The 26,877-nt window shown below is 48.0% G+C and overlaps 1 protein-coding gene across 1 annotated transcript; it reads left to right on the forward strand.

Annotated features, from left to right (window-relative positions):
• The first annotated feature begins 136 nt into the window (after positions 1–136).
• On the forward strand, positions 137–24,657 carry LOC135819651 (uncharacterized). Its single transcript, XM_065332899.1, has 15 exons — positions 137–884; positions 2,344–2,398; positions 3,278–3,590; positions 3,933–4,759; positions 9,447–9,762; positions 10,227–11,053; positions 14,422–14,737; positions 15,317–15,532; positions 16,202–16,333; positions 17,497–17,721; positions 19,734–20,042; positions 20,455–20,643; positions 21,585–21,629; positions 22,279–22,385; positions 23,216–24,657. The coding sequence occupies exons 3-15, from the start codon at positions 3,422–3,424 to the stop codon at positions 24,152–24,154; spliced, it is 4,617 nt and encodes a 1,538-aa protein (XP_065188971.1). The 5' UTR covers positions 137–884; positions 2,344–2,398; positions 3,278–3,421; the 3' UTR covers positions 24,155–24,657.
• The last annotated feature ends 2,220 nt before the right edge of the window (positions 24,658–26,877 follow it).

Genomic DNA, 26,877 nt, shown 5'->3' on the forward strand with positions numbered 1-26,877 from the left:
TTCCAAGTTTTCCATACGTACCTGGGTTACTTGGACCTCATTCGCTTCCTTGTCATTGGACATGTATGTATAATGTATGTACACTGTTGTGTGGCAGAAATCCAAGAGAGCTAGTCCGTGACCATGGTGACACACTACTCAGTACTGTCACTAGTCAGAACAACAGATGGCTTGATCAGTGACTGACCAAGCCATCTGTTGTTCTGACTAGTGTATGGTATGCTGTTCAGTCCGTTCGTTTTGCGAACTCCAAACTGGCCCCCAACCCCAACATGACTGTCTGGACATCCAGGCCAGTTCTGCGGACAGAGGTTGTATGACCGATACAGGCATGTCATCCACAAAACGTAACACGGACCCGCGTAGATCTACCCACCCGTACCCGGACCCGGCCAGGGCCACCCTCACGCACTGCTGTTGCTGCTGCGGTAGATCTACGCGGTAGCTAGCTCACCTCGGCGAAACGGGCACCATTTCCACACTGGAGCTTCGTGGTGAAATATTTTCACTGCAGCGCTAGCTGTAGTTTCTTCAGTTTTTCATGCTACCGCCAGTACAGGCAGCCTGTAGACGAGTTGTTGTAGGCAGCGAGGTGGTGTTACAGTTAGTTTAGCCGTCTGCTGCTTCGTGTCAAAGTTTGTTTGGGTGCAGGCTGTGTAAGAATCTGTTTGTTGGCCAAAGGGTTTCATCGAAGTTTCCTTGTGGCTCGGAGGCTCCATTCGACTGCTCCATACCGTCACGACGTAGAGAACCGGTACAGCCTATCCGCCCACGACGTTCAAAGTCGTGTCCAGGATTCAAGCAAACCGTGACTCCTGGCTGCAGGAGCGCTCGCCACTGGACGTTCATCGTCCCCGTTTGTCATGGTGTTCCAGTGATTCTGGGTAAGTGGTTGGCCAGTGTTGTTCGGTTCTTGGGGATTGTTGTTCGTTCTCGTTTCCTGAACTGGCCGCAGAGCACCGGTAACGGGTATGCATGGCTCATACTCCTTTGAGCGTCTCAACAACTCAATGACTATTTTGCTTGTGTACTGCGATTGGGAGTAAAGTACGGTGAATAGGTGTGGGTTCTCTTCACTCGGTGAGTGCGTTCGATTACACACTTGAATCGATTCATGAATCGATTCAAGCGCATTCAAGTCGTTCGATTTCATGTCATGAGCATTGGAATCGATTCGGAATCCATTCACTCTATTCACATGGGGTGATGTGAATAGCGCGAATCGATTCGCGAATCGATTCATGAATCGATTCGCGTGCATAATCGAACGCACTCAGTAGAGGCGAGTCGAGCCAGCTGCAGTTCCCGGGGGCCGAAAGGCTGGCTCACTCCCCTTTCCATGTCCACGACAGTACATCATATTAAAAGTCTTACAAGAACTCCGTCTACAGAGGAACGTTGACTACTGGTCAGAGTGTTTCTATGCATGGCATGCGTGGAATATATGGACTGTTACTTCGAAGTATATGTACCAGTACAGTCGCGGTCAAAGAAATGCGACCCGCGAATCAAAAGCAGCTCCGCATTTCTATTTCACCGTGCATGGTCGAATAACCCATCCGGGAGGGCCAGAGCTCCTGGTTTGGACTCCCCGATACACGTTGCAATGCAAATGGAGTGAAGCTTCCTTGTAAATTTGCTGAGCGGAGGGCTCGACATGCTTCTCGTACTCTGGACGCGCGTTCTCGACGTTGAGAGCAGCCAATTTCCTCAAGTTGACGTCATAATATGATGCAATGTGCGCGGATTATCAGACATATCCTGGACCTTAGCTGGTACAAAATAGCACAAGGAAAAATGTTCGATGGTTTGATAAGCTGTACAAACGCCGTATATCAGTCTGGCCAGAAGAGCATTGCATCAAAAGAAAGCTGTCAACTTGAAATTCTGTTGGGACAAAACTGTATGCGTGAGCTGCCTACTCTTGGGGGTGATGCACTCTTGTCAATGCTCAGTGCACGCTCTTAGAACCATGCCTCCACAGAAACAAAAGTGTGAAACACGTATAAAATTTTAGGGTTTCTTTGGAATCTGCAGGCAGGCATAGTGGGATGGTCTAAGACCATGATTGAGAAACAGAGGGTACCAGGTTCAAGTCCTGCTTGGAAGTCTGATCTACTCACGTCCCACCGCTTAGGAACTGCATCTGCGCCTTGATCCAAGAGGGTAGTGGCGTTCCTGCGGATACGGAAAACCGGGCATTTGGCCGAGTCTCACGCGAACCGTGATTTTTTTGAATCTGCACCCGCTGAAAACATTCTGAAGAATGTTATCCATTTCTACATCACTCATGATGTGCCACGTCTATTTTGGTGTGGTTTATTGTGTGTACATGTACAACAGATGGTGACTGACGTCCGTGACTTTTTTTGTTGTCGCAGTCATGGCTACAGCAGAGGTATGAATTGTCCACACGTCATTGCTTTGCCAAATTCTGAAAATGTTGTCTCAAAGACATCTTACTGTGTGCACACACATACACACATGTTTGCATGCGCACATACACTCGCAATCACACGCACGTGCACACACACACATACACACATGTTTGCATGCACACGTACACTCGCACACTCGCACTGCACACATACACACACACATACACACACACACACACACACACACACATGTACCCGCTCCATGCTATCATTGGACTGTTAAAACTTGTGCCAATACGTGCAAAGGGCCATCTGGTATTCTTGATTATCTTCAGTGAACAGTAATGCTTCAATGTGGCCTACGTCAGCCAACCAGGCCCCTGAAATGGCAGTGGCCAAACGCAAGCAATAAGCCCATATGAATATATCTGCAGCTAGCCAGGGCTGTTTCGTCCCCCGATGAACACTTGATCAACACAGCATAGATCTCTGGCAGTGCTAAAACAAAAACAAACAAAAAACAGAACTTGCATGGCACCATGTATGCTGCTAAGTACTGGTTGTAGCCAGGGAGTTGTAAAATACCGGTATTTTACGACTCCCTGGTCGTACCTTACTGGCAGCTTCTGTGATTCTCAGCTCATGGTATGCTAGTCCTTGGCAGATACTGCTGGCAGATTTTTTTGTCTTCAGAGAATTTGGTACTTTATCGGGATGCTTTCATGCATGTTTGGTATGTGGATAAAGAAATGGAGCAGAATTCAAGGCAAGGTGAAGTGCCTGCCACAAGTTTTGTATTATTCTGCCAATTTCACTGCTTTTCAAGGCAGAATCTACCCATTTTTTCGAGCATTATCCGCCAAGGTCTAGTGTATGCACTCTGTATGTTGTTATTGCAGAACTACGCGGTCAACTCATGGCCATGGTCAAGCCAGATGTTCCGCAAGTGGATCCCACACCTCCAAGCAGCACTCAGCTGCGATGCAATTCGTGTCGAATGCTGTGCCAAGCGGTTGATCTCCGATGCGTAGAAGAAGGAATTGATGGCGATAAAGAATTCTGCCAAACACAATGACCGACTGCTAGATATGCTGAGCAGGGGTACAGCTGAGACTTTCCACACTTTCTGTACTATTGTGCGTAGCACCGAACCTAAAGCAAACTTTTCAAAGTTCCTAGATGACATGCAGTCAGTGGATACCTTTGTTGGAGGTAAGTAGAAACTTTATCAGTCAGGTGACTGAGAGACACGCACAGAATTGTATATACGGGGCGTAGAGGAGCTCCACACCTGCCTGTACATGTACAGACAATACTGCATGTCCTTGAGTTGCTTTACTACATATCTGTACAGTGCATATTGATGGCACCAACCTGCGTTGAAGTTTTGCAAAGGTGCTTGTCACGGTGTGTGTGTGTGTGGGTGTGTGTGTGTGTGTGTGTGTGGGTGTGGGTGTGGGTGTGTGTGTGGGTGTGTGTGCATGCAAGGAGGCATTTTGCGAGGCTGTGAAATGATTCGGCTATTTCCTGTTCTCTATGTCCTCTCTAACACAGGCAATGAAGGTGCAGCAAATAAAGTAACTCGACGTCAACCAGCCCGGTTCACCGGGAACCCACCACCAACACCTAGCCAAGCAACTCGGTCTCCGCCAGCCATAGCACCCAAACCAAAGTCTGTTGTTAAACCCCAGGCCACTCACGCATCTCCCGCCAAGCCCACCGGCGTCTCTGCAATGATAGCGGCCTTGAATTCAGCCGGTCAGGAAGGGAAATCGGCTGAAAGTCTACCTTTGAAAACCAGTCGAGCCCCCAAGCCTCCTACTCGCCCAAAGCCCGTCACTCCCCACAACACAGCAAGAACAGTGGAAACTAAGGATCCCACTACAGGTCACAGAGTGCAGCCGGTAGTGACTTCTGATCCTGTGTCTCCTTCACGACCACCGCTCTGTGACCACGCACGACTAGCGGCTGGCGGTAACCAACCAGATGGCACTGAGGCGGCGACATCTGCCCCAGCTGATCCCAAGCCCTCTCCGAAACCTGGACAAGCTGCTCCGTCCAGGTCTGCTAGTGTCTCCACACTAGCATCTAGTTTTGAATCGAATAGGTACGAAACAGTCAGACCGGCCCTAAATCAAGACCCAAAGCCAAAACATCGCCAAATGTCCATAGCCGGTGCCAGGGCAGCTACCTTGGCCAGGAGCCCAGCAATAGCTGGTGGCAAACACCCAGGCGGACATGCTGTGCAGCAAGTCCAGCGGTCAGTGCTGCCAACAGAGAGCTTAACTGCCAAGCCCATTGCTCGATCTCTGACTGGACGCGAGCCGGTTACCAAGAAGGCAACAGGAGATTCAGCAACGCCTCCCCAGCCAAACTCTCTGGTAAGAGACATAATTATAAATGACAGGAGTCACAGTGCGTTATGCTAGAGCTTATAATTATTGTAATGCGAAAATGAAGTCTGTAGAGAGTGGAGCCTATATCAGACCACACTCCTTGTGTATTTTAGAGGACGATCGGGATTGGGCACTGCCCGTAGCACCGAATCACCAACGTTTTGATTGGGAGAGGCCATAAAGATATGAAATGTGATCTTACTATTTCCAATAAAAGTGCCAAAGGAGTAGTTTAGCTCACCTGAAAGGGGGCCCGTAGACTGAACTTCAGAGCCCGGATAAATGAGGTATGAGTGTACAGTCCATGCTGTATTATGTGATCAAGGGACTAGTAGTAAATAGAGAGACGGCGCGGTGCATCGTATCACTGCCTCCTGTGGGCTTCGAGCCTGGGCGGTCCCTTACTGTCACCCTTCCAGGGCTCATGACATGAAATCGAACGGCGAGATTCCATTCATGGATCGATTCAAGTGCGTAATGAAATGCACCCACTGTGCCTGCCTGGGTAGCTATGGCAAATATGGGCGCGCGAGCAGCTACCCAGGCCAGAGTAACGAAGGGTGTCACAGAAATACGGGGTGCAGGATACCTAGGCAAAGGATGTATGGGGAATGTTTGGGAGATGATGACCTACCTAACACTTGTCTGGGCGCACGTGCCGTCAGCAAGTCAGCAAGTCATTGCTGTGACCCCTGCTACAATAGTGACGGCAGTTGCATCAGCCTTATACATTCGTACCTCGTTTGTCCGGGCGGTCTGGGACCGGACACTACCCGTAATGTTGAACTGTCCGTAACTCCAAATCACATACATTTTGATGGGGAGAGACCATAGATATAGATGCATAATTGTGGTGTCAATAAATCCACTAAAAGTGACAAAAGGGTAGAAGTGTCTCCACTGAAACTCACCCAAAGGGTGCCCGGTAGACCGAAGTGCCCGTAACTCAGGTGTGCCGCAAGGGAGCATACTGGGCCCCACTCTGTTCCTCCTATATGTCAATGACATGGAGGACCACCTCCCAGCCACAACCCAGCTCGCCATATATGCAGATGACACCACGCTTTATCAGTGCATCCCATCCCTGACCGCTCTCCCAGTTGGCCTAGCGCACCTCCAGACTGCTGTGGATGCCTTAGCTGAATGGGGCCAGAGCTGGAAGATCGCATTCGAGCCGACAAAGTCGCAAGTCTTGACAATTTCGCATCACCGTCAACCCTGGCCGATTCCTCCAGCCACTTTCAATGGGGTGGCCATAGAGGAAGTGGAGGAGCTGAAATTGCTCGGAGTGCTCTTTGATCGGAGCCTCTCCTTTCGCTCCCACATTCGACAGGTTGCAGTCCGTGGTCACCAACGTCTTGGCTTCATGAGGAAGGCCCTGCCCATTCTCGACAGCAAGGCCAAGTATGCAGTGTATCGCGGCTTCGTCCGCCTAGTACTTGAGTACTGCCCGCTTTCATGGTTGGGTGCGTCCCAGTCTACCCTGAACCAGCTGGACCGGGTACAGCACCGAGCCCTAAAGCTCATCGGCCCAGGGTCATACCTCCCAAGCCTCACTGTTCGGCGTCAAGTCGCAGCACTCACATTCCTGTACAAGCTGCATTGGATCGACGGTCCCCCAATCCTGACCACCATGACACCACCGAGGGCAGTTGCAAACCAGCACCGGCGCTCCACTCGCCACCAGCAAAAGAACCAGCACCAGCACCAACTAGCACCGACACTGCCCGCCGGAGCCCGTAATAGTGCTCTCCGATCATTCCCCCATGCCACGATCCAAGACTGGAATCGTCTCCCATCTGCCCTGCTACGCAACCTTCCCACGCAGAAGGGAATGCAGGCATTCAAGGAAGGCGCCTACAAGTCGCTCCGCAGCCGAGACTGGCGTTCAGCCACAGATGCCCTCTGAACACTCCCTGAACACCCTCTCTGCTTGCACCCTGGCTCCCCCCCTTTTTTATTTATTTTTATTTTTTATTATTTTATTTATTTTTTTATTTTTATTTTTTATTTTCTTCCTCTATCACATGTATCATCTTTCCGTTTTTCCTTCCTCTATATAAATGTACCCCAACCCCTCCCCTCCCCCTGTGCCTACCCCTCCCCAGTTTTTGGTGCTCTGAAGTGTCGCTGAAGCCGAGACCTCAGGTCGGCGGAGATGCTCCAGTTTTCACCACCACAGTTGCGTCTGCAACCACCTCTACCATGCAGTATTCTGTTCTCGAGGTTCGTGGTTTCTCGTAAAAAAAAAAAAAAAAAAAAAAAAAACTACGGGGTCCAGATGACTGACGTAGGAGTGTGTTTTGCCCTTTTGAAGAGGTCGAGGCATTTCTTCATGATGATAATGCAGTTGAATTACTCGCTGGTGCATTCGTAAGTGGTGAATATCACCAGTCTAATGTTGAAGAGTGACATGAGGTTGTGGTCCAATGGTAGGGAGTTCAGGTCCGGTCGCCGAAAAGCGAAAAATGCAGTCACAGCTCGCCTGTACAAAGTGAATGGGCGCCTCGTGGCAGCAGTTCGGGATGCAATTCGAGGCCCAAGTATCTTCTTCCGCGGCCTTTTCGGCATTGTCGATGCTATTTTTTGGATAGCTGAGGTCATTACCTTTCCAATGGTGCCACACATGCCTTGCTTTCAACAATAATGCCTCCGCGCTTCGCGCGGAGGCACTTCGAAGTACTAATTTCGACCAGATGCGTACTCGGCCTAGCGAGGAACACCCGATTTTCGTTTTCAACGGCCTCGAATTAGTCTAAAACAAGAGGATTCTAGAACATTTAGGCTCGCGCTTTATCACGATAGAAGGAAAATGATCACAGAAACCAGCCTACGGCGATTTCCTGGTGGTTGACAACAAATATCGAGTGAACTGCGCGCACACTGTAGAAGCAGTGACGGTGAAAACGTGTGACTTTTACAAGTAGGCGCGCGCAGCATGCGTGCACACTGCATACATGCACACATCCTGTATCACCATGTACGCACCAGATAGTGCAGTGCTGGACGGAAACCACACGGCCCACATACGTACTTGCATTTACTTCTGTGACTATTTTCACCCCGATTTTCCGATCTTCTATCAACTATAACTCTAGATTGCCTTGGAATTTTGAGTTCAAATTTTCACAGGTTGTTTCTCACATCTTCCCGGTTTCAACAACAAGCGTTTTATGCGAAACTCGCGAAATTGGTTTTCAATTGAACTCCCTACCATTGGTAGTAAAAGTTGTGTGACGTGTTGCAGCCTTCTCGGATCATCATCATTCGATTAAGCACCCCGAAGACTACAGCTTGTTAGCATGTCGTTTTGTCCGTGATTGTCGTCCATGGCAAAACAGCGCTTCCAGTGAATGTTTTGCACAAACCCCTTTCTAGTAAGGGGAGCTCGCTGCGCTTTGGCTGAGGTGCGCAGATTTGATTGGGGATGTAGGATGAAGGGAGCTTCCTCGTACGAAGGGGATATAGGACGCAGGGAGCTTCCTCGAACAAACCCCATTCAATTCGGCAGTCAGCAGAGAACAAGAAATGAGATTTCGATGTTGGCAGCCGTATTTTCCCTTTATACTATAAAGCAAGGTGCTGAAAACTATTACTTCATATCCGATAACTTTCGTACGAAATATCTCTGCCTGTGAAGAAGAGGTTGACGTTACTCCCGCAATATTTGGGGACTGATTGTGTGCTGCTCCCTATGTGGGAGCTCGCGTTTTTCCTGCCGACTTAAATTCTCACTTGACTGTCTCATGACTGCCATCCAGAATTCAAGTCAGCAGGGGAAAAACCAGCTACCACCTAGGGAGCAACACACAGTTCCTATGAGAAAAAATTAAAAAATGGTTTACTGGGTGTTAGCGGCTGTCGTGATTTCCCTTCGGGGACGGACACGATAATTTACATTATGGAAGAGAGAGGATCCTAGTGGAAAATTTTGTGACTCAAAGTGTCATGCAGTAGCAATCATCAGACGACTTGTTTGTCAACTTGTCTGATGATTGCTTCGGCATGAAACTTTGACTAAGAAAGTTGTAGACATCACGCAACTGTATTTTTGAAGAATAGGGGGTTTGTCAACTGACAACCGCTCTATTCAATTACTTTTCACAATCTGTGCCGGCGCTGCATTACAAATTCTTTGTTGGAAAAATTAGTGACGTTTCGGGCCAGTCACCCATCGTCAGAGCAATTTCCAAGGGGCGAACCTGGCCTTTTTATAGCGAAAGCAAGCAAGAGCGTATGTATGTCTATGTACAAAAAAATAAACGAAACACACAATGAAACTTTGAGTCAAAATATTTTTCGACTTGGATCCTCTCTCTGCCATACGCAGACGCTCTGCACCCTGCGCACAAAGTACTGTTTAGGCAGCGTGCCACACTTTTTCAAGGGTATTTTATAGTTTATACTGGACTTTCACTGCGTATTGAAACAAATCACACCAGTGAGAAAAGAGTTTGGCACGTCTGAAAGTGTAGTGTAGATGTTCTGCATTAACAAACCGCTTCCCGTAAATCACACATGCAGGTTTCTACCGGCTATTTGCTGCTAGTTTTCTTCTGCAGTGGAAGCGTGCTGGCTATTTGCCTACGGAGGCGGAATTGAACTGCCCGTGTGCCAGTAGGTTCTTAATTTCATGCTCGTGTCGCTGTGTATATGTATGTTGACTTTGCAGAGCCAAGCGGGCAACACAGGGCCATGGTCAAGTCGAGTGTTCCGCAAGTGGATCCCACGCCTCAAAACAGCGCTCAGCTGTGGCACGATCCGCACGGAATGCCTTGCCGAAGGGCTGCTCACCGATACGCAGAAGAAGGAATTGATGGGAGTAGAAGATGATTCTGCCAAACACAATGACCGACTGCTAGATATGCTGAGCAGGGGTACAGCTGAGACTTTCCACACTTTCTGTACTATTGTGCGTAGCACCGAACCTAAAGCAAACTTTTCAAAGTTCCTAGATGACATGCAGTCAGTGGATACCTTTGTTGGAGGTAAGTACAAACTTTATCAGTCAGGTGACTGAGAGACACGCACAGAATTGTATATACGGGGCGTAGCTCGGCCATCTGTGGTGTGGTGACCATGTGCCACCGGCAACCTCATAGCCTCCATTTTACCTGTTAAGACTATGTAGTAGCTATGACGACCATTTTCTGGTGTACTGACCGGACTATGCTGACTATAGAGAAGCTACACACCTGCCTGTACATGTACAGACAATACTGCATGTCCTTGAGTTGCTTTACTACATATCTGTACAGTGCATATTGATGGCACCAACCTGCGTTGAAGTTTTGCAAAGGTGCTTGTCACTGTGTGTGTGTGTGTGTGTGTGTGGGTGTGGATGTGGGTGTGGGTGTGTGTGGGTGTGGGTGTGTGTGCATGCAAGGAGGCATTTTGCGAGGCTGTGAAATGATTCGGCTATTTCCTGTTCTCTATGTCCTCTCTAACACAGGCAATGAAGGTGCAGCAAATAAAGTAACTCGACGTCAACCAGCCCGGTTCACCGGGAACCCACCACCAACACCTAGCCAAGCAACTCGGTCTCCGCCAGCCATAGCACCCAAACCAAAGTCTGTTGTTAAACCCCAGGCCACTCACGCATCTCCCGCCAAGCCCACCGGCGTCTCTGCAATGATAGCGGCCTTGAATTCAGCCGGTCAGGAAGGGAAATCGGCTGAAAGTCTACCTTTGAAAACCAGTCGAGCCCCCCAGCCTCCTACTCGCCCAAAGCCCGTCACTCCCCACAACACAGCAAGAACAGTGGAAACTAAGGATCCCACTACAGGTCACAGAGTGCAGCCGGTAGTGACTTCTGATCCTGTGTCTCCTTCACGACCACCGCTCTGTGACCACGCACGACTAGCGGCTGGCGGTAACCAACCAGATGGCACTGAGGCGGCGACATCTGCCCCAGCTGATCCCAAGCCCTCTCCGAAACCTGGACAAGCTGCTTCGTCCAGGTCTGCTAGTGTCTCCACACTAGCATCTAGTTTTGAATCGAATAGGTACGAAACAGTCAGACCGGCCCTAAATCAAGACCCAAAGCCAAAACATCGCCAAATGTCCATAGCCGGTGCCAGGGCAGCTACCTTGGCCAGGAGCCAAGCAATAGCTGGTGGCAAACACCCAGGCGGACATGCTGTGCAGCAAGTCCAGCGGTCAGTGCTGCCAACAGAGAGCTTAACTGCCAAGCCCATTGCTCGATCTCTGACTGGACGCGAGCCGGTTACCAAGAAGGCAACAGGAGATTCAGCAACGCCTCCCCAGCCAAACTCTCTGGTAAGAGACATAATTATAAATGACAGGAGTCACAGTGCGTTATGCTAGAGCTTATAATTATTGTAATGCGAAAATGAAGTCTGTAGAGAGTGGAGCCTATATCAGACCACACTCCTTGTGTATTTTAGAGGGCGATCGGGATTGGGCACTGCCCGTAGCACCGAATCACCAACGTTTTGATTGGCAGAGGCCATAAAGATATGAAATGTGATCTTACTATTTCCAATAAAAGTAGCAAAGGAGTAGTTTAGCTCACCTGAAAGGGGGCCCGTAGACTGAACTTCAGTGCCCGGATAAATGAGGTATGAGTGTACAGTCCATGCTGTATCATGTGATCAAGGGACTAGTAGTACATAGAAAGACGGCACGGTGCATCCTATCACTGCCTCCTGTGGGCTTCGAGCCTGGGCGGTCCCTTACTGTCACCCTTCCAGTGCTCATGACATGAAATCGAACGGCGAGATTCCATTCATGGATCGATTCAAGTGCGTAATGAAATGCACCCACTGTGCCTGCCTGGGTAGCTATGGCAAATATGGGCGCGCGAGCAGCTACCCAGGCCAGAGTAACGAAGGGTGTCACAGAAATACGGGGTGCAGGATACCTAGGCAAAGGATGTATGGGGAATGTTTGGGAGATGATGACCTACCTAACACTTGTCTGGGCGCACGTGCCGTCAGCAAGTCAGCAAGTCATTGCTGTGACCCCTGCTACAATAGTGACGGCAGTTGCATCAGCCTTATACATTCGTACCTCGTTTGTCCGGGCGGTCTGGGACCGGACACTACCCGTAATGTTGAACTGTCCGTAACTCCAAATCACATACATTTTGATGGGGAGAGACCATAGATATAGATGCATAATTGTGGTGTCAATAAATCCACTAAAAGTGACAAAAGGGTAGAAGTGTCTCCACTGAAACTCACCCAAAGGGTGCCCGGTAGACCGAAGTGCCCGTAACTACGGGGTCCAGATGACTGACGTAGGAGTGTGTTTTGCCCTTTTGAAGAGGTCGAGGCATTTCTTCATGATGATAATGCAGTTGAATTACTCGCTGGTGCATTCGTAAGTGGTGAATATCACCAGTCTAATGTTGAATAGTGACATGAGGTTGTGGTCCAATGGTAGGGAGTTCAGGTCCGGTCGCCGAAAAGCGAAAAATGCAGTCACAGCTCGCCTGTACAAAGTGAATGGGCGCCTCGTGGCAGCAGTTCGGGATGCAATTCGAGGCCCAAGTATCTTCTTCCGCGGCCTTTTCGGCATTGTCGATGCTATTTTTTGGATAGCTGAGGTCATTACCTTTCCAATGGTGCCACACATGCCTTGCTTTCAACAATAATGCCTCCGCGCTTCGCGCGGAGGCACTTCGAAGTACTAATTTCGACCAGATGCGTACTCGGCCTAGCGAGGAACACCCGATTTTCGTTTTCAACGGCCTCGAATTAGTCTAGAACAAGAGGATTCTAGAACATTTAGGCTCGCGCTTTATCACGATAGAAGGAAAATGATCACAGAAACCAGCCTACGGCGATTTCCTGGTGGTTGACAACAAATATCGAGTGAACTGCGCGCACACTGTAGAAGCAGTGACGGTGAAAACGTGTGACTTTTACAAGTAGGCGCGCGCGGCATGCGTGCACACTGCATACATGCACACATCCTGTATCACCATGTACGCACCAGATAGTGCAGTGCTGGACGGAAACCACACGGCCCACATACGTACTTGCATTTACTTCTGTGACTATTTTCACCCCCATTTTCCGATCTTCTATCAACTATAACTCTAGATTGCCTTGGAATTTTGAGTTCAAATTTTCACAGGTTGTTTCTCACATCTTCCCGGTTTCAACAACAAGCGTTTTATGCGAAACTCGCGAAATTGGTTTTCAATTGAACTCCCTACCATTGGTAGTAAAAGTTGTGTGACGTGTTGCAGCCTTCTCGGATCATCATCATTCGATTAAGCACCCCGAAGACTACAGCTTGTTAGCATGTCGTTTTGTCCGTGATTGTCGTCCATGGCAAAACAGCGCTTCCAGTGAATGTTTTGCACAAACCCCTTTCTAGTAAGGGGAGCTCGCTGCGCTTTGGCTGAGGTGCGCAGATTTGATTGGGGATGTAGGATGAAGGGAGCTTCCTCGTACGAAGGGGATATAGGACGCAGGGAGCTTCCTCGAACAAACCCCATTCAATTCGGCAGTCAGCAGAGAACAAGAAATGAGATTTCGATGTTGGCAGCCGTATTTTCCCTTTATACTATAAAGCAAGGTGCTGAAAACTATTACTTCATATCCGATAACTTTCCTACGAAATATCTCTGCCTGTGAAGAAGAGGTTGACGTTACTCCCGCAATATTTGGGGACTGATTGTGTGCTGCTCCCTATGTGGGAGCTCGCGTTTTTCCTGCCGACTTAAATTCTCACTTGACTGTCTCATGACTGCCATCCAGAATTCAAGTCAGCAGGGGAAAAACCAGCTACCACCTAGGGAGCAACACACAGTTCCTATGAGAAAAAATTAAAAAATGGTTTACTGGGTGTTAGCGGCTGTCGTGATTTCCCTTCGGGGACGGACACGATAATTTACATTATGGAAGAGAGAGGATCCTAGTGGAAAATTTTGTGACTCAAAGTGTCATGCCGTAGCAATCATCAGACGACTTGTTTGTCAACTTGTCTGATGATTGCTTCGGCATGAAACTTTGACTAAGAAAGTTGTAGACATCACGCAACTGTATTTTTGAAGAATAGGGGGTTTGTCAACTGACAACCGCTCTATTCAATTACTTTTCACAATCTGTGCCGGCGCTGCATTACAAATTCTTTGTTGGAAAAATTAGTGACGTTTCGGGCCAGTCACCCATCGTCAGAGCAATTTCCAAGGGGCGAACCTGGCCTTTTTATAGCGAAAGCAAGCAAGAGCGTATGTATGTCCATGTACAAAAAAATAAACGAAACACACAATGAAACTTTGAGTCAAAATATTTTTCGACTTGGATCCTCTCTCTGCCATACGCAGACGCTCTGCACCCTGCGCACAAAGTACTGTTTAGGCAGCGTGCCACACTTTTTCAAGGGTATTTTATAGTTTATACTGGACTTTCACTGCGTATTGAAACAAATCACACCAGTGAGAAAAGAGTTTGGCACGTCTGAAAGTGTAGTGTAGATGTTCTGCATTAGTTAACAAACCGCTTCCCGTAAATCACACATGCAGGTTTCTACCGGCTATTTGCTGCTAGTTTTCTTCTGCAGTGGAAGCGTGCTGGCTATTTGCCTACGGAGGCGGAATTGAACTGCCCGTGTGCCAGTAGGTTCTTAATTTCATGCTCGTGTCGCTGTGTATATGTATGTTGACTTTGCAGAGCCAAGCGGGCAACACAGGGCCATGGTCAAGTCGAGTGTTCCGCAAGTGGATCCCACGCCTCAAAACAGCGCTCAGCTGTGGCACGATCCGCACGGAATGCCTTGCCGAAGGGCTGCTCACCGATACGCAGAAGAAGGAATTGATGGGAGTAGAAGATGATTCTGCCAAACACAATGACCGACTGCTAGATATGCTGAGCAGGGGTACAGCTGAGACTTTCCACACTTTCTGTAGTATAGTGCGTAGAACCGAACCTGAAGCAAACTTTTCAAAGTTCCTAGATGACATGCAGTCAGTGGATACCTATGTTGGAGGTAAGTAGAAATTTTATCAGTCAGGTGACTGAGAGACACTCACAGAATTTTATTACATGTACAGCACGTACTGTTGGATACCATTAGTACTTTGGTGATAATCTGAGAAACGTCCATGTTTGGAAAAGAAGAAGTGAGGACCTTGGTGTTCCAGCCTCAACGCCACCTTGGGAAAGCCACTAAACTCCCCTGGCTTCAGCTGATTCTATTGTGAAATGTGGAACCTACCAGAAGTTGGGCAGGGGAAGTTGGGCCGGGGAAGTTGGGCAGAGGAAGGTGATGAAGGGGCGGTGTGTTGGGACGCATTGGGTTGGGATGCGTTGGGGTGGGGAACAATAGGCATGGGCTCCGAGTGGGAGGCAAGATGCCCACATCTCAGAAGGTTTTGGATTCCAAGGACCAACGGAGAGTCGGCCTTTCCCGGGATATCCAAACACCAGCGGCTGTACTGCGTAGCCGTGTCTTGTGGTGTTGTACATTCTGCTGAAGAAGCTACAGGTCTTAGTCAAGCATATTAACAACTGAATTTGTTGTCCTTCTACCGGTATGTTTGGTGGCGCATGCGTGTGTGGTCTCCAGTTTCTCCGGAATGCCAAAAAGACTGTAATAAAGTGGTAGACCTGATGAAAGAGTTCTCAGCACCGGAACGTCAACGGGTGGTCCACACTGCCGAGGATGTGGCACGAATGCGCACGTCACAGACCGTCCTTGACAAGAGAAAGAAACCCATCCACGTACCACAGCCAACCTCGCCTAAGAGCGTAGACCTGCTGAGGATGCAGAACATGGGAGAAGGTAGGCACGGGGCTAGTATCTACTGATGTCTTGTTTGAATTCGGATCTCGAGCCAATGTTATCGTGGAAAAAGGATTTTTTTTATTCAATCTACACGTAGCTGTGGAAGCGGTTTTTCCAGCCATGCTGCTACCTAGTCTTCTGGGAACTTGTGGTCAGGCACAAGGGGTCCATGAATGCTGCTAATGGGGTTTCTCAGCACTTCTGCCAGTGGTTGTGAAACTTATCCACTCACCTCCACCATTATGCGGCGCATCTGCCGCTAGGGTTTACCGGGTGTTAGCGGCGTCGTGAGTTCCCTTCCAGAACGGACCCGATAATTTACTTTTTTTATTTACTTTTTACACGTAGCTGTATGTGCAATGTGCCATTGATTGCGTTCTCCCACTTGCAAACACTTAGAGTAGGTTTTGGTCTCTCATTGTTCTTGTATGTTGTAAGTACTTCATGTGCACTAAGCCATGGCTCACGTATAAACTGGAGTGAAAGGTGATTTTCTACCCTCTGCAATTTGCTGTCCACTAGAAATTTGCTTTCAGTTTTTATCACCCCGGTTCTGCTCTGATCCTTGAAGGGTGGTAGGGTTCCTACGGATGCGGAAAGCTCGGCCTTTAACTGAGTCTCACCCGATACATGCAATTTTTATTTTCCTGCTTTGGTCTTCCTCAGAACAACGGCAAGCGACATTCACTGAAATCGACCACTTGGTGTCCTACACTATCATCATTGATGACACGGAGGACAGTGCAGATGAGGCAGAGAAGTACCAGGGTCATGTGACACGTGCGGACGGCCAAGTTGGTAAGCAATAAATTGTACCTGTCTCTAGTGCATCAGCATATATAGTTTGCAGATTGATAATATCTTACCACCACCACCACCACCACCACCACCACCACCACCACCACCACCACCACCACCACCACCACCACCACCACCACCACCACCACCACCACCATCACCACCACCACCACCACCACCACCACCACCACCACCACCACCATCACCACCACCACCACCACCACCACCACCACCAGCATCACCACCACCACCACCACCACCACCACCACCACCACCACCACCAGCATCACCACCACCACCACCACCACCACCACCATCACCACCATCACCACCACCACCACCACCATCACCACCACCACCACCACCACCACCACCACCACCACCACCACCATCACCACCACCACCACCACCACCACCACCACCACCACCACCACCACCACCACCACCACCATCACCACCACAACCACCATCACCACCACCACCATCACCACCACCACCACCACCACCACCACCACCACCACCACCACCACCACCACCACCACCACCACCACCACCACCACCACCACCATCACCACCACCACCACCACCACCCTGCTTTGTGCTGTAGCATCTGGTGCAATGCGTGGTGCTCTCCCCAGGGCTTCGTTGTTTGCGCACACTCTTGCTTCTCTGTAATGCTCTTCAATGCGGTCCCTGACACATCGCTCCGTCTCTCCCACATAATCCTCTCCATGAAACAAACAGAGCATTGAGTAGATAACATTTGACTACATAAACTGACCGCCACTCGTACCAACATCACATTCACAACATCCCTCTTGCCTCCTCTTTCTCTTCTCCATTCTGTACACCTCTCGAGAGGGGTGGGGGCACTCATTACTGGTGAATGAAGACAAACCAGCATGTCTTTCAGAGACCTACCAGGCTGAAAGACAACACACACGCTCCTGTTGTATGGCAATTGTCATGGACCAAACTGCAATCACTGATGAATAGAACCTTGAGGCTGGGCGTGAATGTATTCTTGGTGCGGCCGGTGGCTTGTCTTGGCATGGGTGTGCTCAAACCCATCCAGGCTCTCAGTCGTTGTATAGACTGATGTGAACTGGTTTTCACTTTGTTCGGTGTGTTTGTCCATTTTGCATCTTTCTCGTCTGTCGCAGAAAAATCGCCAGCTGATATACATAGAGAGTTGAGTAAGCACCCTTGTTTCATCAGCATGGGCACTGGATCTGCAAGGGACGAGCGCAGCATTTCAGAGACCAAGCAGTACTTGAAGGATACTGGCTTCATCGACGAGAACACGTTCATCACAGAAATCACTGAATATGAACTAGTTCCTGTGACTAGGCTGGCCATTCGTGACAGCAAACGACTGAAGTTTAAAGGTCAGCATTACTGTGCTAGCATGATTGCGTGATTGCTTGATAAGGGAGCTGCCGAATGCCAGATAGTCTGTCATTTTACATAACTCATCCCGCTTTAGGAGCTCCACTTTCCACCTTTCATGTGTGTGTGTGTGTGTGTGTGTGTGTGTGTGTGTGTGTGTGTGTGTGTGTACTTGGTCCGCGTCAGCGATATTGTCGCTTATCTTTGAGCTTTGTTTATATGTCGCCAATGCTTACTTGGCAGCCCATTTCATCCCAATTTTGGTTAGCAAGTTAGTTTGCTAGTACCTGAAAGGTCTAGCTAGAGTTCGAGTGGATTTCAAGAGCGACAGGTGGGCGATTCAGATTGATACAGCGCCGCATCAAAATAGATTATCTTTTTACGCCGTGCAGGCAAGAGCAGCGTAAGCCACAAGAAAGTAATCGGCTACTCGGAATCAGCTCCATTTTGCTGAACGGCCGAGATCGCTCACCTCAGGGATCGCTCATCAAGCTGAGATCGCAGCTCCCTTACCTCCAGCTCAACGCTCGGAGTATCCAGCGCATCGTGGAGATTTGCAAGTACTGTACGCGTCGTCGTCGTTCAAAATAAGATCTTGCAAAGAACGGCGTCTGATGTGAACCATACAGGCTGTCGTGCTGCCCACGCGAAGTCCTATATAGAGAAGGCGACCGTCACGATCGACTTCTCTTCAGAAAATAGCCAGGCAGCGGAGAGGAAGAGAGATGAGCTTGCAAAAGCAAGAGAGTCGATCCCGAGCAAAAATATTTGTTGCCAGCGACGAGAGCAGCGACGAGGAGGATCGAAAAAAGTAGGAACCCTTCCTTGGACAATAAATTCCTCGCAGCTAGTTGTCATTCTATACCTTAACGTCCATCGTACCAAGTTTTATCACTTCAAGTGCACGCGTTCATGTCCAAAGTCTAAGTTCAAATTGTCGAAAGTTAAGCGACAATATTGCTGACACGGACCAAGTATGTGTGTGTGTGTGCGTGTGTGTGTGTGCGTGCGTGCGTGCGCTAGTGTGTGTGTGTGTGCGCAAGTGTGTGTGTGCGTAAGTGTGTGTGTGTGTGCGTATGTGTGTGTGTATGCGCGTGCGCACATGTGTGTGCGTGTGGGTGTTTGCCAGTGTGTGCATGTGTGTGGGCCAGCATTTTCCACAATAGGGCTTGAAAGTGCTACGTCACAGCATAGCAACAATTTCAAAAATTCAAAAATTGGATCCGCTTGGATCCAGTTTTTGTATGGATCCAAGCACATTTCAAGCCGTCTTACTCACAGCAAGGTGATGTAACCAGTGAAACTGACTGATTTGGCTACTGGGGGCGGGGTTGCAACTGGTGGCGAAGTAAAAGTCACCCCTGCATACGACATGAGTGGGTTGCTATGCACCCACATACTGAGGCAATAGCAAAGTCACACCTTAGTGGATCCAAAATAGAAATCTGATGTCAACTTAGTACTCCCTGGCCGTTTTTGACGTCATCACTTTCAAGCCCTATAGTACCATGTAATCAAGTGATCAGATATGAACGGCAAAGAGGCATAGGTTACCTAAAACTTGTACATGGGAGCATCCGGTCGTTTGTATTGCCGGTTCTACACTTGAGATGGTATCCAGTATGTGTCACATGATATTGTGCGCATCCCGCCATGTTTTTCATGCACGTACTAGTAAACATGCCGAGCAGATCGAAGGTGCAGGTGGAAAGGCCGCATCTTGGTCTTATACGAAATTGAAATTTTTGTGCTAGACTAATAGCGAATAATAATTCTACTCACAAGTTAATGATGCTTAATACCCTCATTTCTTCATGGCACTACCTATTTACTCTTCAGGGCTATCCATTGCTGTTACTCTATGCTTACTTGCATGAAAAATACAATCACCCCTTTCAGTCGAACTTCCCCATTTTCTTCTTTATTTGGTCTCTGACTTGATGGATGTGTACATGCGTGAACGTGCATGTGTCACTGTGCATGCATATACACTGTTATTATTCTGAAACAGATCAGAGGTCGTCTATAGTGAAGTTCATCATCGACTGTGAATATAATCACACGGCCCCGAGTTTCGTTAAAAGTGTCGTGCGTAATCTCTGTAATCTCCTTGGTGATGAGAGTATCCACGCCGACAGTGTACACGGCGAGAGCGGAGGCACAGCAGTGTTTGTACAGATGTCTGCAAAGGCTCATGCAAGGCTCTGGGAGTTCTGTAAGGATCAATCTAGCCTGCTCGCTGGTCTGCACATTCTCGAAGTGTCAACTGTGGACGGAGCAGTTGTCTTCAATTTCCGTCCCACGGCATGCAGTGGCGAAGGTAAGACGGATTGATGCAGTAGGAAAATACTAGGAATGCACCGATTGCAGCGAGTCAACTCCTAAGCGTTAGTCCCATATATACAGCGAGTCAACTCCTATTAAAGCGTTAGTTCCATGATGATAGGGAAGTCAGTGAACTCCTAAGCGTTAGTTCCATGATGATAGGGAGGTCATCACTAGTCAACAGACGACTGGCTGTCGTCTGGGAAAGTGGTTGGTGAAAGGCATGTTTCGGTCCATGATGTTTGTCTGCATTTGTTTGATGATGTTTGTCTGTTTGTCTGCATACAAGTTTTCTAGGAGACTCTTTTGACAGAACGAAGTAGTATTCACAACCAAACAGTTTCCTTGATATGCTTCAAATTTATGTCTGGAGCAAAATGTCCGAAACTCTTTGCTTTCTTGTTCAGGTATTACTCCTGATGACCAGAAACGCTTGGTTGAAGAGTTCTCCGGGAGATTTCCATCCTTGGACCGAGGTGAGCTGTCTTTTGCTGTGGCTGATCAACCGGATGTTGAGCATGCAGTGATTGCAGCGACTAAGCTCGTCTTCGATGAAGGCGGAGCATGCTTGAATGCACTGCCTGAGATTCTTGGTGGTGAGTTTCAATACCATTGTTTTGTGGTTGTGTTGCGTGTACTTTGTCTATTGGGCCCTGCTGTCTATGTTGCGAACCATTGTGCACAAGTGACAGTATTTACATCGTGGTATAAAATCACACATGCCATATTATCATTTTGGCAATGTCACTGGGACCACAATGAAGAGAAATGGCGCGTATTGCCGCATCGGAATAATCGGAGGCCGGTTTGGTGAATATATTGATGAACTTGTGGTCCTTCAGAAAAGCCTCCCTTTGTACTGAACACTCCCTTTGTACTGATCTTCTCCAGGCCATTGTGCTGCATGTAGACTTTTCAGCAAGTCTGTGGAGGGTATTCCCCTATAAAGGTGATGTGTGTGTGTGGGGGGGGGGGGGGGGAGGGAGCATATGAATCTCATGCATCTTTGCACCAGCAACGTCACTCGCTGTTATGTGGTACTCATGGAAGCATTTTTACGATGTGATCCGCAATGCGTCGGCCTTGAAACCAGGATATTCCCAAAACGCACGCAGCTCACTCAGCCGTCACAACTGGCCCATCGCAGAAGTAGAGCTTGCCACTGCTTGGCTCAACTTCTGCCGTGTGACATGCGATATGATGTACGGTTTTGACCTTCGCGACAAAGGTGTACGAAAAGGTTCAAGAGTTGCTTGTAGATTTGTACAAGCTGTACCCGACTACACAAATGCCACAGTGACGTACACATTTGCATTGCCGAGCTTTGAGGCACGTCAGCAAGGCATCGTTGCATCGCTGACTTCTTCTGTGAATGGTAATTTGTGAGTTTGCATCGCACGGCGGCGTCGCAGATCACTTCGTATCGCACATAGCATTGCAAGAATGCTTCTGTGAATCTCACCTAAGACATAAGGAAAACAAGTGACCCTGCAGTCGTAAAATTATGCTTTGTCTTTCCCTTTCCGGTCTTTCTTAGGTGTGGCGGCAAGAAAGGCAACTTCGACCTCTGTTAACGTTGATCGTAAGTACACCAATATGGCTGTGATGAAGCATTGATTCATCACAGTGCACACGTGTACATATTGTGTGTGTGTGTGTGTGTGTGTGTGCGTGCGTGCGTGCGTGTGGTGTGTGTGTGTGTGTGTGTGTTCGCTAGGCTTAACACACGTGTCTTTCTGGCCTCCCTCATGTCGCTCAGATGGGAATTTCACACGACCGTCAAATTATCTTCGTTTTTCATTTACATTGTAGTTTCAAGAAAGTGGCACCTTCGAATGTTGCAGCTGCTGCTTTCTGCCGAATAACTGACACTTGGCTGACCAACAGCTGCTGCCGTCTGGAGCACACGAGCAGCACGTTGAGCAAGGAGTGGTACTTTCTTGCAGGTTTGCCGAGTGGAAGGTTCGACGTGCTTCTGGTATGCTTAAGACAGCTATCGTGTGTTAGTCAAGTGTCAAGTCACTCGGCAGGAACGCCAACACTTGGATCCGTCACAAACAGCATTTTCGAGCAAGAGAATTCAGAATGTTGTGTACCTCAAAAAAGCGATGTTATCATCACAGTACGGAATAGTGGTAGCGACATCGGGACAGTGCAGAGAAATGCCTCAGGTTTGAATCTGTTTTCCTGCCTTTCTTTTTTCATTTCTTATTTTGTCTCCTTTCTTGCAGATCCTGAAGAGGCCATTTCAATCCATGTCTCTGCCAATTCTGACCACGCAGCAGAAATCCAGGGAGCTGACAATGAGCTGTCTCTCCGGCCGCAACTTAAGTCCCAGGTAAGAAGAGACCAGATGCAAACATCAAAGGTAACGCAAGGACAGATTTAGGTCTGGCAATGTTAGGTGTGTGTGTGTGGGAGGGGAGGGGAGGGGGGGGGGGGGGAGGGACATGTACCCCTTTGAACATTTGACGTGGAGTATGGTGGGCTGTTGTATTTCATTAAAATCTGAGAAATAGAAATTTAACCCATTCAGTGCCAAGGACGAGATAACTCGTCCTACAGACCCCCACGCGATTGGCCAAGGACGAGATATCTCGTCCTCGTAGTGCGCACTACTATATCTCACTGGCCATGCACTACGATCTAACTTGGCCGATTGTGGCTCTTCGAGGGGAAACTAGGGGTTTTCCCCTACTGAATAAGACCTCACTCGCCGTGTTTGAGTAAGTATGGGCACGGGAGCATACATTCAAAGCGCGAGCGCGAAAAACATGTTTCGATTCAGAAACAATTAGATTGACCGAACGTACTTTAGGTCTCTCTAGCTGTCACTCAGATACGGCGAGCCGCCGCATATCGGCTTAAGGGGCGCTCCAGTCCATCATGAACTCGGACAGTGATGACTGAAGCTGCGATAGTGCAGGCGATGACTCGGATCCTCCTCCTAACTAGCATTCGTCTGCTCCACTCTCTATTTATCTTTGTGCAAAAGACACAATGCACAATATTCTTCACTATTAGGTATAGTTGCAACTTGCAGTGAGGAGTGGTGTATTTCACAAGTAGCATACCCTGTCTGAAAACGCATGCCATATCTTGATCAGAGCTATGCTGAAAAATGTACTCCGTCCATTTTTTTTCCTTTCTGTTTTTGATATTCTGCAGTGGTCTTTTCGTGGCAGTCTACCTGATAGCTGGCACCGTTACCATCGTTGTACCATGTACAATGGGCATGCTTACATTGTGTGCCAGGAAGAGGAGGAAAGAGCAATGATCTACCGGTCTACTCATTCTCTCAAGGAAAGTCTTCAGGTTGCATGGACAAGAGTAATCGCCAATGACATCCCAAACCTTTGGTTATGCAATCACTTTTGCATTCACAATGAAAAAATGTACTTTGCAAGTATCAGTGATAGGTATATCCCCAAGATCCATGTTGTAGATCTACAGGGAAACTGTTGTACTAGAGAAATACAATGTGATTGTATCCCAGCACAAGATACGAGTATGGATACATCTGTCGAACCTTTTGTGTATGTATTTATAACCCAGGCAGCGCTTCTAATAGTATGCTTCTGGCGCAATCATTTCTTAGAAGTTATTTCATTAGATACCAGACATGATGGAGCAGTATGGGCAAAATTGGACCCGCTCAGCATGCCGGAGCCGCCGGTCAGCATCTGCAGCACTGACGATACTCTGTTTGTGATACCAAGGAGCGACCGCAATGATACGCATTGGTCAATCATGAAGTTGGATGTAAGTGAGGAAAGTCTGCGAATGCCATCATGGCTCGAGTTTAAAGTGGACGTGCCTAAGACTCTTGATGTAGATCTATTCCATAAGTGTGTTGTACCAGCTGCTGTGGGTAACACTATACTGTTACCCATGTACTGTGATCATGATGATGATGATGATGATGATGTTGATGATGATGAATTAGTGATTAGTGTTGATTGTAGTACGTGTATAGGCCGGCGTTCTGTCTTGCCGTCGCCATCACGTACATCCTTTACATTGCAGTTGATGGTGGATGGCGATACGCTTATTGCACTCGATTTTGATCACTCAGTGTCTACTCTTCAGCTACCTGAACATTTGTAAACACCAGTGATCCATCGGCTTCTACATGCATGTATGCCAAGGCGGTGTACAATGTAGATATTCTGCTGCGGCTAGGTCATGTGATGGACAACTGGTGCACACTGTGTGTGTTTTTGTGATCCTGTGTTTTTACGTTTGCACATGCATACCCTGTTCTGCTGGGGACCCATATGCATGATGTGTTTGGTGTCCAGTTCTTTCAGGCCATCATTCTACATAGGCACTGTCCTGAAATGCTTATTGTCTATGTACATATTATACATTAGGTTGGAGGCATATTATAATTATATAGATATTATGTATATAGAATGCTGTCCATGGATCGGATATGATGTATTATATATACATAGAATATTAGTCTCTAAAACTCAACAGCTCTCTACACATACATACTCATTATAACTGTGTACATAGTAGTCTTTTTTTGTCAGTGATTGACAAAACCCCATAGGTTGAATTGGTCACCAGCCACATTACTTACTTCCTAGAAATTGAAGAACTGACTAATTGGCTCTGTGTGTGCGTGCAGATGTGTACCGTACATGTACGCATAATGCCTATTAATGGTAACGTTGCACGGGTCCAGCCAAGAGTATAGGGTCAATTTGAGAATTATGTTACGTCGGTCGGTCGAGATAGAGAGAGTGCGTGCACGAGAGCGAGAGAGAGTGCGTGCGCGCGCGCGAGAGAGAGAGTGCGTGCGTGAGAGAGAGAGAGAGAGAGAGAGAGAGAGAAATCACCTTACAATTGCATACAGAAAGGGTTTGCGTACATGTAACAAAAAGGAAAAAGGTGCGGCGTTATCAAGTGAAACAGATGAGTACTGTCACCACAATAGATGAAAAGCCAAAGACGAAGATGGGGAAGATTTGTCAAACCAGCACATTATACAAAGTAGAAAGTCTCAAGACTTGATCAACAAGCAGTGCCTTCACACCAAAGCAATCACAAGTGCAGAGATGGAAGGAAACAACCGCAGCAGCTATATGATGTATTGGCGGTCCCCCTGGTGGTGGTGGTGGTGGTGGTGGTGGGGGGGTGTTAGTGCAAGAATATAAAAGTCGATGTCCGTTCCTCGTTCCATGCTCTTGGGCTGTGGTGCCGTCACGGTCGTCGCTCGTCTTTTCGGTGCTGTAGCAGCCGCCAGGGCCATGCCGCGTCGGCGGCTCGGCGCACTACACCAATGCAATGACATATTTCCCCAATTTTCCTTTCACCTGTGTCACCTTTCCAAGTTTTCCCATGCCTGGGTTACTTGGACCTCATTCGCTTCCTTGTCATTGGACATGTATGATGTTCAGTCCGTTCGGTTTGCGAATTCAAATACACACAACTGGCCCCCAACCCCAACAACAATGGGGCTGTTAAGTGTGACGTCACGGCTCCTTCGATACGCATAGCAACGGAGAGCACTGGGGACAAACAAAAGTCGCGTCCTCTGGATGGAACCAGTTGTCAAAGGCAACAGCATCTAAATGACTGGAGAGAGAGCAGTTTTTGCTTGCTTTTTCTTCAAGCGATTGTTGTCGCTCTTTACTCTTTGTTCTTTCCTCTACAAATCTCCTGTAGTCGTCGAGGGGCCTTCATAATGGCTGTGAAATTGGCTGCCCACTGTAAAACTCCGTGTTTGAGAGTGCTTTGAAGATTCTTCGCGTCCTGATGGATCAAAGTACGAGCCCTCCTGTGGATTCGATTATATGTAGGTGAGTTGTTCAAGAAATCAGTGTCTTCTTTCTGTCTCTGCCCTCACGCTGCCACAATATCAGCTTCTATATCCATGACAGCCCGCACCTCCCGTAGACTGCATGACTTAGATATATTCTCGCCCTCCGTGGTGATTGAAGACCCATGGAAGAAGTTGTTCAGAATGATGTCCTGAGAATATAAAATAAAATAATTCTAGGGAATTGTTACAGGGTATTTTGGAAGGATGGAGAGAGAGAGAGAGAGAAAAAGAGAGAGAGCACTGTTTGAAGTGTTTGTCTCACTGTAATTACTCCAGATTATTGAATGGTGTATGATCTACTCGATATTTTCCGCAATGGTTTTTCCTGATTTGCGGCATCTCTTCTTTTGCTGTTTGCGTGTTTACAGGAAGTGACTGTCTGGTGTATCTGCACCAGATCCTGGGAAATGAAGTCAGATGCAGAGGCAGGGTCGTGCAGTGATGCAACTTTGCCGTTCTACGTGCAGCGTCACCGCTAATTCCCCCGGCGAAAACACAAAAAGACAAACACGTGAAGAGACTACAGTATTGACCGTTCTGGTAATGAATCGTGACTGCTCAGACAGTCGATAATCGAAACACAGAGCACCAGCATGATGTTTTCATATTGGGAACCACACACCAGCTCAATTCTCAAGCCCAAAAATTGATGAATACAAAACACAGAGCGTTGCAACAAGAGATCATCCGGCAACCAAACCAACCTGGGTCTAATGCACTGAATAGTCCTGAAATACGCAGGCCACACAAAGCAGTGCAAGCACATACTGTTACAAGGTACATGCATTGCAGAACAAAGTGTCGCCAAAGATACACAGGGCTATAGCTGCACACTTGTGCATGTGGTCGCTCAGCCCAAGAACACGCATGATAGAAATAATCCGGGGAAACACGCTAGCACCGAAGTAAGCATCAAGACATAAATAGTGCAGCTCTGAAAAAGTAAAAATTACATTGACATGTACATTGGTGTGCCGAGTAGTATCATCCTTGATTA

The sequence above is a fragment of the Sycon ciliatum genome, chromosome 6 (assembly GCF_964019385.1).
Source record: "Sycon ciliatum chromosome 6, ocSycCili1.1, whole genome shotgun sequence".
In the NCBI taxonomy this organism is placed as follows: domain Eukaryota; kingdom Metazoa; phylum Porifera; class Calcarea; order Leucosolenida; family Sycettidae; genus Sycon; species Sycon ciliatum.